Source organism: Apis florea, unplaced genomic scaffold, assembly GCF_048593485.1.
Source record: "Apis florea isolate Af1SG1 unplaced genomic scaffold, ASM4859348v1 contig_2350_pilon, whole genome shotgun sequence".
In the NCBI taxonomy this organism is placed as follows: Eukaryota; Metazoa; Arthropoda; class Insecta; order Hymenoptera; family Apidae; genus Apis; species Apis florea.
The window spans coordinates 527,960-540,675 of record NW_028256565.1 but is presented as its reverse complement, the minus strand read 5'-3'; the positions used below and the strand labels follow the sequence as shown (position 1 = coordinate 540,675).

The window sequence follows — 12,716 nt, the reverse complement described above, 5'->3', positions numbered from 1 at the left end:
TCTTGTCATAAAAATAGCCATTAAAAAAAAGATTAAAAATAGAAAAAAATATTTAACGAAACTAACTTTTGTTTTAAATACTTCGTTAATATATTTCGAAATATTAATATTTGCAGTGCTTGGTAAAAGTGAAAGAGTCGTGTATACACTAAGTCTAGATCGAGATCCTTTTGTGGATAGGATTGCTCTAATTATTTCGAACAGAATATTTGCTAGATGTACAGAAAAATAAGCATAGTTTGAATTATACAAAAGAAGAACTTGAAAGAAGGAATACACTTGAAAGTGAAATTAAAGGAGAAATATACTCCACAGGTGGTACCTGGATGGATTATTATACGAGAGTTCAAGGATCTATATGAAATTAGTTACGAGTTATCACGAACGAGATACGAAATAGAAAGTTTTGCGAAGTAAGTATAGCCTTCTTGGTGAAATTGAATCGTGACGGGAATAAAATCTACCATACCGACGGAGGACTTGAAAAAACAAATAATTCGTGTAAAAAAGGACCAAAAAATTAAGAATATAGAGTTCTGTTTGTTTATCACCGCTATCGGCATTGCAAATTGTAATCACGTATTCTTCACAAATAAAGAATTTTATTATGATTTCTAGTTTACCGGATTCAAAAGGGTAAAAACAAGAAATAACTTCAACAGAATATTTGTAATATCGCAATAACTATCGGACCATTCGATAAACCACGTGACAACAAGAATAATCGAAATTTAGTAAAATTCAATTCCTTGCTTATCCAAGGATATATATTCACGACAAGACATGGACTTCATAAACGATTTTCGTGACTCTTGAGAAAAATGTGTGTCGCAAAAAGTTCAATGGATGACAGGTTACACAAACGGAATAATTCGTGAGGGACAATTAAAGAAATATTGAATCATCTCGACCTGTTATGACCGGAATGTATATATTCCATAAATATATACGTATTTTAAAAAAAGAAAACAGTATTGATCACGAAAAAATTTACTAGATAAAAGGAGAGAAAAAAAAAAAGGAAAAAGAAAAGAAAAGATACGTATAAGACACGTAATATAAATACACGTAGTTGGTGAAGTTGTTGACTCGATGTCAAACCAATTTATAAATCGTTAAAAATCGTAGATATCGTAGCAGTATATACGATCGCGCACGTATGAAAAGAAAGAAAGAAAGAAAAAAAAAAGAGAAATGAAGTTTAATGAATCCAGTGATATTACAGTTCATATGTTACGACGAGCATACTTTGCTACACTTTTTTTGTAAATATCATAATGAGAATACGAAAAAAAAAAAAAAAAAAAAAATACATATACAAATATATATAAATAAACACGCATGTATACTATATATGTATACATATATACATACATATATCGATAATCTTCTCTAAATTTCGGGAATAATGGAAAAGGCTTAAATGTTAAAGATGATATGATAAGATAAGAATGTTAAAGAACATATTCCTTCTCCTTCTAAAAAATCTAGTTCATCGTTGAATTCTTCACTTATAATTGTTTCTTATACAAAGTTTATATGATTGCTATAATATAGTTAAATTTTATTGTCATAATTAAAAGAAAAATTCTTCGTAATTAAAACAGGAAAAAAAAAAAAAAACGTACAAAAAATATTCTAGAAAATATGATATTTGGTGACAAGTCGTCATCATGGAACAAAATAATAAATGCACAATCAATAAAATCAGAATTTCACGTGATCAGCGATTTCAATCGAAAGCCTAATTATTGCTCATCTATGTATGTTGTTATTAATGTCCACGATCAGTTCAAACAGTATTTTGACGCGTTCTTTTTTGTTCTTCTTTTTTACGACTGTATTACTATAATTAATTCGATGTTTTTAATTCTGTGTAAGATCTGTAGAAGAAAAAAAAAAAAAATTTTAGAAATAAACAAAAAAAAGTACGTTGAGATCATAAAAATAGAATACAAAATAAAAGTTATATCAAGTATATGTCATATTGCAACAAATTATCGTATTTTGAATTTGTTATTAATATTTAATTTATTTGTCAAGAAGGAAGAATTTTATAAAAATTAATTTTTTGATTCCCCATTTTCAGTTAATGTTTACATAATTTTTCTTAACATTATTATCATTATTATCATTTTAGATTATATTAAATTATATTAAACAAATAATTTCCATAATAAAAATTAATTCGAACCGATCGAGTCACAATCATTGATATTGGCACATATCTAACAATAAATGAATAATAATTTTGGATTTCTCTTATAAAATCCATGAACGTTAAGGAATGAACAAAAAAGGATACGAAAAAAAACTGTCGAATTTTATTGCTGCATCTAGAGAAGGCTGTGTTCGACATAGCTTAAATGTATATAGTATGTATGTTACGTGTGTGTATGTACATATACATACATATACGCATACCAGCATACACGTAAGAAACATGCGTACAAACAAAAACGTACATAATGCACTGATTACACACAATATATAAGGTCTAATAATCCCACACTTATATAGCGAATATTTAAACGAAAAAAAAAAAAAAAAATGAATTGTTCTATAATCCAATATCATCCAACGAGAAGTGTATAATTATTGCGGTAATAACATGAAGTTCAATGTTGCGTATTTTCTATTATCGTATCGTAGCATCTTATGCATTATTCCAGTAAATACTAAGGGTCAATCTGAAAATTATTTTATTGGTATTTTGAAAACAGATTTTTCAAATTTATTACATAAAAGAAACGTATATCTTAATTCTATTATTTTCTTTTATTATATTTTTCACCTTTTTTTTATTTTCTATTATAAACTATTTTTAAGACAAAACAATTTTTTTTTTTTTTTTCGTTCCATTTATAACTTTTCGGATCGATCCTGAGTAATGTGTATATAAAATTGTACTCACTGAAAATTATTACTATAGAAATGGTGCTATTTTCGAAAAATCCGTGATTGCGTACCATCGAATGATCACAGTTGTAGACATACGATCGAAGCAAATTAAAATTCCTGTTCTGTTTCCTCGTTTCTATTTATCTGCACGAATATCAGGGTAATAATCTCATTACGCGAGTTTTTCAACAAAATTCAGAATACAATCGTAATGAACTTGAAACGATTTATCGATTACATCCTCTCGCATGATTCAATATATATATCGCTTATGAAAATAGTTTTGCCGTCAAAAGAAAATTATTAATGTTTAATCATTAACAAGCTATTTTAAAGTCATATAAGTTATTCAATTATATACATATATAAGCGAAACAGATCCATTCCCATTATTATGAATTTGCAAACGTTTTATTTTATTCAATATTTACTATCATCTATTATTATACTACTATTATCTAGTATAGACATGATAGTTCATATGACTATCGAAGTATTGAAGGATGGCGCGAATTTTTGAAAGCGTTTAATTCTAAGTGAACATAACGGGGGCGCTACAAAACATTTTTTCGGTATTAATTCTAGCTTGGGGTACGTTATGTTTGAGCAATATGTGAGTACCTCTGAGATGTTTAAAAAAGATATTGACAATATATATACATGTGATTAACAAAAAAGGTTTCATCACAGTTTTGTAAACTACATCGTATTTCTATAGGGTTTACTATTCGGAGAATGAAGAAACTAAAAGGATACGCGAATTGAATCAATCGTATTGATGATTATTGATAAATTAGATTTGAAAAAAATGAGCATAATAAATTAACATTTTCAATGTTAACATTTATCAATAACAACAATTTATCGCAACTCATTTATTTTTCAAAATTTTGAATAACTTTTAATAAAAAAAATCTGTATATCATTCGAAAAATTCGCGTATCTTTAAAATTTTCTTTGTTCTTTGGTTTTAGTAATATCATATAAAACAATTTTTTCTTCTTTTATATACTTATTTTTCGTCTCTGTCAATAACATCGGACATATCGTCCAGTTACAAAATAACATATACGTTTATTGAAACTTTTCATAATCATATCGAATAAACGATTCAGTGCATCCAATCGATTAATTAAACTTTCGTATTCATCATTTTGAACGTATAACTAAACCATGCTCGAAACCAGACCAGATTTCTATTTTATACCTGTATTTCATGATCAGGATATTAGAATGATTATCTAATGCGTATTATTATGTGTATGTAAATTTTGTTTAATAGAAATAATATTTAATATTTCTCACATAATTATTGATTATTATATTATGAACTATTGAACCTTTGAAAAAAAAACTTATTAAAACTTTAAAAACGAACTTATTAAAATCTTTAAAAGCTATATTAAGTAATTAAAAAAAAAAACCGATTTTTATTTATAATAAAAAAAACTAATTAATAATAATTTTATGCGATTTTTTATTATTTTTTTATAATAATATAGAATTGTTTTAAATCATTTAATTCATTGCTATTTTTAATAATTTTTTAATATAGTTTTAGTGATAAATTATAATGTATAATTATTCATATTTACTAAAATATTAAAGAATGTATTTAAATCATCTATTTGTTTTATTAATAATTTTTATTATTCTTAATAACATTTTTATTGTTAATGTATTGAAATATATGCATGTATTATTCACATATATATGTTAATACTTAATATATTATTAACTTCACATATATATTACTTAGATCATTTCACAATTTTGTTTCGCTGCATTATTAATCAAAAATCAATTTGTCAATACATAACAAATTTTGTTGTTATAATTCATACAATTTATAAATAAATTTTATTAATACAATTATATCTGAACATAAAATATACTTTTTACCATTATATAGTTGTTAAAAATAAATATGCTATGAAAAACTGAAAGATAGAAACAATAAACAAAATTATCCATTGCTTATTTTAAATAATTATGCACAAAAAAATTTCTTATATTTTTTTTTAATATAAAATTTGTTAACTTATTTCTTATTTACTTTTACAATAGTATACAATGTATTCTAAAAAAATAAAAGCATATATGTATATGTACGTAAACTATAACTTTTCCAAAAAAATCTATGTACATGTAATTATCAAAATATAATAAGTAAGTATTTTGTAATAATATATTTGATAAGCACATTAAGTGTGAGATATTCATTTTACAAAATCATACTGTGCAAAAAATATGCACAGAAACATTAGAAAATTTAATAAGATCTTTTTATATTACTTTAACCGCTTCGTGACGGACTTCACATTTTTTTAAATATCGCCAAATTCCATATATTATGAAAATTCATCCATAAGAAAAATATCAAAACTATTGTAATTATACGCCATAATGAGCTTTGCGCTCCTGAGGGATTAAAAATATTTTGCTTTTTTTTTTTATAAAAATGTAACAATGTAGATTGTTACATAATCTAAATATAGATGCTTTTGTTTATCATTCATTCATGAATTCTTAATTGATTAAAAGAATAAGTGATTAAAAAACAAGTGCTATAATAAAAGTATTTGCTTTCAACTAAAATATAAAGCAAATTATAAAATTAATTATGCTTACAATCAATGTTTTTTTTTACATCTTTTATACATTTCAGCTACATAACACTTTCTTATTCACGTCGTAAATTTTCAAGCCTAGCGTGAAGATCTGCATCCGCATCTGCAATATTTCCACCTTCATCATTTCCTGTTGCAGCTGCAACTGGTTGCTTAGAACTTGCTACACTTAGTGAACCAGAAGCTTGTGGTAAACCAGATAATTGATCTGTCAATTGAAGGCCTAACTCGTCCAAAACTTGGGACACAATAGCATCACTAAAATATAAATATAATAAATATAAATATAATTAAAATATTCAATAAATAAATATTTACAAATATTTTTAATAATTATACAAATACCTTTCTTCTTCATCACCTTCATCTTCCATTGCATCATCAATTGCATCATTCATAATTTCTTCTTTCATATCCATTATCTCTGATTGTTTTTCAAATTCGTGCAATATTTTTTGTATTTGAGGAAGATTTAATTGTCTATAAAAATACATAATTTATATACAGGATATCTTACTAAATATTACCATTTTGAATTATATTATTATTATTATTTATAGTGATATATAAGATGTTTTGATAGACATTAAACAATTTCAAGAGAAGCAATTATTATTATTATATATAGTAAACAAGTGAAATTTTCTTATTTCTTACAATATTTATTATATTATCAAAATATAATAAACTATTACCTAAACTAATCATTTTTCGATATATATAAGTTAATATTTTTTTTATAGAGAATTAAAAATTATATTGATTGTATAAAAAGATATAGTTCTATCTAAAAAATTGACCTTTATATGTCCTTAATGCATTTACTTACAAAAAATAACATCAGTATATATATATATCTCTTGAAACTATTTAATGTCCATCAATATTTCTCACTGTAAATAATAATAAAATAATAATAAATAATAATAATAAAATGACATAATTCAAGGTAGTAATATTTCGTGAGATATCTTGTTTACAGCAAACAATAATTGTTTTTGATCATAATTTTGAAGAAATAAATCAAATTTTAACTTATTCATATTTTGCATTGCTCTTGTGACTCCTTTCATTGCTTGTGCCATGGTATTTTGTGAACGTAAAGTTTGAATTTTCAAAGATACTGCTTGAATATTCGCTTTCATTAGCATGAATTTTTTCACATAGCGTCTAGTTCTTACAAGATCTTTTGCCATAATTTTCACTGCATCCTATAAAATCATTGATGAATAAAAAAAATTTTATTAAAATTAAAACATATTATCTAGAATTAAATCAGGTTACCATTTGACCATCTTTAGCAAGTTTTTTTATATCTGCAATGATCTTCTTTTCTTGTTGTTCCATTCTCATTCTTTCTCTATCAAGATCTCGCATAGCTTTGTTTAATGCTCTTTGATTTTTTCTAAGCATTTCCTCAGGAGTTATTCTTTTCCCAAATAACCACTCCATGATTGTAATAGAATATCACCTATTAAAATTAATGTAAACATATATTGATTATTATTATTATTAAAAAATACAATTATTATTATTGTTAAAAATTCAATATAAAAATTTAAAAATAATGATAAAGAATTTAAAACGTTTTTATGTAAAAAATTAAAAACAGAAAGATTAAAATAATAAAAAATAATTGTTTTTATTTAAACGATTAAGAACTAAATCTATTAAATTATCGAATAGATTTAGAATAAATAACAGTATCCAATAATTATTTGAATGTACCTATATTTAAATGAAAAAATTATAGAAATCTTGACTATTTGAAATTTATTTTTTTTAGGTTAGTTTTATATTTGAGAATTCGATCTGTCAGACAATCTGTATGAGTCAGAATACCAAAATGATTAATACTATTATATATAATCATATATTAGACAATTTTGATTTTGATTGACATTTCAGTCTTTCTTAAAATAAAAAATATGATAATCTTATCATAATATCATAATACTATACAAGATTTACAAAATACTTGTCAATTGCAACTTGTAACGATATCAAAATTAAGATTATATATATGTAAATAATATATGCAATTTATAAAATTGATTTTAAAATATTAATTTGACAATTACAACAAAAAAATTTTTAATTATTATTTTAATAACAGTTCTAGTAATATATTGAATTTTTCAAAACAATTTATTCTTAATTTTTTATTCATAAAAAATTATTGTATGTCAATAATGGAGACTTTTTGTAGAAACTTATCTGTAAAATATAGTTTATTTTCTTTGGTTATTTTCTATGTTTACAATCAATCAAATCAAATTTTTTCAGAAATGAATAAAATTATTTACAGATAGAAATCTAAACTTGTTGTGTTGGTAACTTTACTTGCATTATATCAAAAAAGTGAGTTTGCTTATATGTTTGTTATTATAAGTAATGTTTGTTTTAAAACCAAATTCAAAATTTCTTTTACAATTAGAAAATAATAATAATAAAAATAAACATTAAGAATTAAATTATAAAATAATCTAATAGCTTTTTAAATATTTTGGAATGCAGGATATATCATGCATATCCGATAGTTACCTTCTTCAAATATATAGATTCTCTTAGTAGAAGTTAATATTTCCTTGTAAAAACAAAATATATAAATAAACATTTTTATAAAAATGAAGACAGCTTTGATGGTGGCTGAAAAGCCATCATTGGCAGCTTCGTTAGCCAATATTTTAAGTAACGGTCGATGTACTTCACGAAAAGGTAGGTTAGATTTTTGTGAAATTTAATGCACATATTACTTTATGAGTTTCAAGTGAAAAATATTAAATATACTTAATAATTTATTATTATTTATGTTTTATAATGTTTTAATAAAAAAAACATTTCAGGTTTAAATGGATCATGTTCAGTGCATGAGTGGATAGGACAGTTTAGATCAGAAACTGTAAACTTTAAAATGACTTCTGTATTTGGTCATGTTATGACATTAGATTTTATTGGAAAGTATAATAATTGGGACAAAGTTGATCCTGTAAGTTAAGATCTTATAATTTATATTATATTTTATTTTATTATATTTTATTATATTTTATTATTTTTAATATGTTTATTGTCATGCATTTACCATGTACTTTTGTTATGTTTAAGGCAGAGTTATTTTCATGTCCAACTGAAAAAAAAGAAGCAGTTCCTAGATTAAAAATACCATACTTTTTAGCTAAGGAAGGAGCACATTGTGATTATTTAGTTCTATGGCTTGATTGTGACAAAGAAGGTGAAAATATTTGTTTTGAAGTTATATATGCAGTTCAACAAGGAATGAACAAAAGATTAAATCCAAATGTAATATTTTTTATAATTTTATTTTAATTCTTCTTTATTATCTTGTTTAATGATTTTTATGAATTTTATGAATTTTATATTTATTATAGGATATCTGGAGAGCAAGATTTTCTGCTATTACAGAAAAGGATATAAAATCTGCTTTGGTAAATTTAATAAAACCAAATGAAAATGAAGCAAAGAGTGTTGATGCTCGTCAAGAATTAGATTTACGAATTGGTTGTGCTTTTACAAGATTCCAAACAAAATTTTTTCAGGTAGAATCATTAGAAAAAAATTTGTTCTATTTTTTTATATTTTATTATATTAATTTAGTTTGTTATATTAATTTAATAATTTCTTTTTTTCTTCTATAGGGTAAATATGGAGATTTAGATGTATCTCTAATTTCTTATGGTCCTTGTCAAACACCAACATTAGGATTTTGTGTGCAAAGACATGATGAAATTCAAACATTTAAACCAGATCCTTATTGGGTTTTACAGGTATAATTTATTATTATTAGAATAATTATATTTTATCTTGACATGTAGCTACCTCTTATATGTCAGAATATAATCCCTCTATGATTCAGTAAGAGGAAGAAGATAAACTCGAATGCATTGAAGGTTACAGTTAAATCTTCTGATGGTCAAGACATTATTTTGAACTGGACTCGTGTGCGATCTTTTGACAAGGAGATAGCAAATATGTTTCTAAGTCATGTAAAAGAATATGATCAAGCAACGTAAGTTATAGATATTTATATTTAATTATTAAAATTAATTATTTATTTTAATTATGCTATAATTATATAATTATATTTATATTATTAACTTATTATATTATTATTATAGGATCATAAGTGTAGAAAGTACAGAAAAAACAAAATCGCGACCTATAGCTTTAAATACGGTAGAGTTAATGAGAGTAGCAAGTTCAGGTTTAGGAATGGGTCCTCATCATGCCATGCAGATTGCAGAACGTCTTTATACTCAAGGATATATAAGTTATCCTCGAACTGAAACAACATTATATCCAGAAAATTTCGATTTGCTGTAAGTTAACAAATATTCAAAATTTGGAATTTTTCAAATGTATATAAAATTAATAAATGTAAAATTATTTATATTTAGTGCAGCATTAAAACAACAACAGAATAATCCTGATTGGGGAGATCAAGTTCGTAAGATATTAACGACTGGTATTAATAGACCAAAAAAAGGATGCAATGTTGGAGATCATCCTCCTATTACTCCAATGAAACATGCTACACGAAATGAACTCGATGGAGATACATGGAGATTATATGATTACATAACTCGACACTTTATTGCTACGGTATAAATATTATTTATTATATATCTTAATATATCGATTTTCATTTATTTCAAAAAATTTATTTTGTAGCTGGCTCATGACTGTAAATATTTAAGTACTACAGTTAAATTTGAAATAGGAATGGAAATATTCACAGCAAATGGTCATAGTTTATTAGATCCTGGGTATACTAGCATACTCACATGGCAAACACTTGGAAGTAATGATAATTTACCAAGATTCACACCGGGTGAAAAAGTCAATATACAAGAGGTTGTAAATATATAAAATGTAAAATGAAGGTTCTTAATTGATTAATTGATAACTATATTTTTTTTTCTTTTGTAGATAAAGTTAGTTGAATGTTATACACAGCCTCCAGATTATTTGACAGAATCTGAATTAATATCTCTTATGGAAAAACATGGTATTGGAACTGATGCTTCTATTCCAGTACACATAAATAATATATGTATGCGAAATTATGTTAATGTAGCAACTGGTAGAAAATTAGTTCCTACTTCTTTAGGAATTGTGTTAGTTCATGGATATCAAAAGGTACATATTTGTTTTTACATATATAAAAAACATTTATTTCATGTGATAATTTTCTATTAATATTAGATAGATCCAGAGTTAGTTCTACCTACAATGAGATCTGCAGTAGAAGAACAATTAAATTTAATAGCTCTAGGTCGAGCAGATTTTCATGCTGTGTTACAACACACAGTTGAAATTTTCAAACAAAAATTTCATTATTTTGTAAAAAATATAGAAGCAATGGATCAATTATTTGAAGTTTCCTTTTCTCCTCTTTCTGCGTCGGGAAAAGCACATTCTAGGTATATAATTAAATATATATAACAATTTATCTTAAATATTTATAAATATTTTATTAATATATATTTTTATAATTATAAGATAATTTTTTCTTTTATTGATAATATTTTTTTATATAGATGTGGAAAATGTCGACGCTACATGAAATATATACAAACAAAGCCATCTAGAATGCATTGCGCACACTGTAATGAAACGTATAATCTTCCACAGAATGGAAACATTCGAATTTATAAGGAATTGAAATGTCCATTAGATGATTTCGAATTACTCTCATGGTCTACTGGAACACGAGGAAAAAGTTTCACATTCTGTCCATATTGTTACAATAATCCTCCATTCAGGTAATTCTGATCATATGAATATATTCAATTTTAAATTATGAAAATCTTAATTATAAAAAAAACATTATGAATTTTAGAGATATGAAAAAGGGAATAAGTGGTTGCAATTCTTGCACACATCCGACTTGTCCACATGGCATGAATTCTAATGGCATATCAAGTTGTCTGGAATGTAATGCCGGTATACTCGTCCTTGATCCTTCAGCTGCACCTAAATGGAAACTTGGGTGTAATCGTTGTGACGTTATTATTCATTTATTCGAAAATGCTCATAAAGTGACAGTCGATACAGAAGTGTGCGAGTGTGGAGCTCAATTAGTTACTGTAGAATATAAACAGGTAATTAAAAAAATTATTTATGTTCAAAGAATATTATAAAACTTCCGTTTTTCTTTAATTGCAGGAAAAAAGTAAGTTACCTAATGAAAGTACGGAAATGACTGGTTGCGTCTTTTGTACTCCAGCTTTCATGGCTCTTGTGGAAAAGCATCGTGCAGTCGCTTCGAAACCGGTTACAACTCGTAGCCGTGGCCACGCAAAAGGTCGCAGCCGAGGTAAACCTCGTCCTCCAAAAGATAAAATGGCACAATTAGCTGCGTATTTTGTATAAATAATTCTATTTGTAAATGAAATACATAGATATTATAATTTTTTTCTTATTCACATTTTGACATTTTCGCTATTACGTAATCTTAAAAATAAATTGAAATGTATTCATTATCTTAAAAAGTCATACGTATATTAAGTTATTTTTTTATATATAATCAGTTATATATTTTTCTTAGCTGTTATCCATATGCTTCCCATTATCAAATAATAGTATTGGATTAGTTAAAAAATTATGAAAGTTAATATCTGTGTTAAAAAAAAAAATATATATATATATATCTATGTCTATTATTGATTATTATAAATCTTTTAGAAATTGTAAATGAAAGAAATTTAATTGAAATTATCGACTGATACATTTTGTGTTTTGATATATAACATGCAAAGAGCATACAATATACATTTTTTATAAATCTTAAATAAACAATTAAAGAACAAAAAATAAATTATTAGATTATAGAAAATTAATAAAATAAAATACGAAATATAAACAAAAATTATTAAAAAAAATATTATTGTATCCATAATCATTTTATAATTAGTATCATATGTGTTATTTAAAACTCATTATTATATTGTTTGCACATATTTGTATATCATATTTTATTTTTCGATAATAAGTTTTTTGTATTATTTAGTTTTAATTTCGAAATTAATTTCAAATCTTTTATTTTATAATAAACAAAAAAAAAAGAATATGTGAAATATGTTTTTATAAATATTACAATATTCTTCAATGTATATTTTTAACAATTTTCAAATTCAAAATCAATTAATCTCTCAAAAATAAACA

General features: G+C 24.5%; 2 protein-coding genes and 1 long non-coding RNA gene across 4 annotated transcripts; 2 read left to right on the top strand and 1 right to left on the bottom strand.

The window, feature by feature from the left end:
* Positions 1 to 114: 114 nt before the first annotated feature.
* On the top strand, positions 115 to 2,557 carry LOC147658060 (uncharacterized). Its single transcript, XR_015290962.1, has 2 exons — positions 115 to 413; positions 619 to 2,557. It is a non-coding gene; the product is annotated as an uncharacterized LOC147658060 (long non-coding RNA).
* Positions 2,558 to 4,528: 1,971 nt separating this feature from the next.
* On the bottom strand, positions 4,529 to 8,460 carry Vps2 (vacuolar protein sorting 2). 2 transcript variants are annotated; one of them, XM_086904242.1, is made up of 5 exons: positions 8,076 to 8,460; positions 6,816 to 7,002; positions 6,567 to 6,742; positions 5,877 to 6,011; positions 4,529 to 5,789 (listed from the first exon to the last, which is right to left on the bottom strand). In XM_086904242.1, exons 2-5 carry the CDS (start codon positions 6,981 to 6,983, stop codon positions 5,585 to 5,587), a joined length of 684 nt encoding a protein of 227 aa, XP_086760368.1. In that variant the 5' UTR covers positions 6,984 to 7,002; positions 8,076 to 8,460; the 3' UTR covers positions 4,529 to 5,584. The 2 variants fall into 2 exon arrangements, with proteins under 2 accessions (XP_086760368.1, XP_031774243.1); XM_031918383.2 differs by lacking the exon at positions 8,076 to 8,460 and adding an exon at positions 7,260 to 7,746.
* Top3beta (DNA topoisomerase 3-beta) lies at positions 8,111 to 12,628 on the top strand. Its single transcript, XM_003696324.4, has 14 exons — positions 8,111 to 8,249; positions 8,378 to 8,520; positions 8,637 to 8,831; positions 8,921 to 9,088; positions 9,188 to 9,316; positions 9,440 to 9,558; positions 9,668 to 9,868; positions 9,947 to 10,151; positions 10,221 to 10,403; positions 10,479 to 10,688; positions 10,755 to 10,972; positions 11,090 to 11,314; positions 11,392 to 11,653; positions 11,718 to 12,628. Exons 1-14 carry the CDS (start codon positions 8,159 to 8,161, stop codon positions 11,922 to 11,924), a joined length of 2,556 nt encoding a protein of 851 aa, XP_003696372.1. The 5' UTR covers positions 8,111 to 8,158; the 3' UTR covers positions 11,925 to 12,628.
* Positions 12,629 to 12,716: the final 88 nt, after the last annotated feature.

Excerpts from the sequence above, each read along its gene's own strand:
- Top3beta (XM_003696324.4), top strand. The coding sequence starts at position 8,159 with ATGAAGACAGCTTTGATGGTGGCTGAAAAGCCATCATTGGCAGCTTCG. Across the intron at positions 9,559-9,667 it reads AAAGAATATGATCAAGCAAC|GATCATAAGTGTAGAAAGTA; the intron begins GTAAGTTATAGA and ends TTATTATTATAG. Across the intron at positions 10,152-10,220 it reads CTCGACACTTTATTGCTACG|CTGGCTCATGACTGTAAATA; the intron begins GTATAAATATTA and ends TTTATTTTGTAG.
- Vps2 (XM_086904242.1), bottom strand. The coding sequence starts at position 6,983 with ATGGAGTGGTTATTTGGGAAAAGAATAACTCCTGAGGAAATGCTTAGA. Across the intron at positions 6,012-6,566 it reads GCAATGCAAAATATGAATAA|ACAATTAAATCTTCCTCAAA; the intron begins GTTAAAATTTGA and ends GTATTTTTATAG. Across the intron at positions 5,790-5,876 it reads GAAGGTGATGAAGAAGAAAG|TGATGCTATTGTGTCCCAAG; the intron begins GTATTTGTATAA and ends TTTATATTTTAG.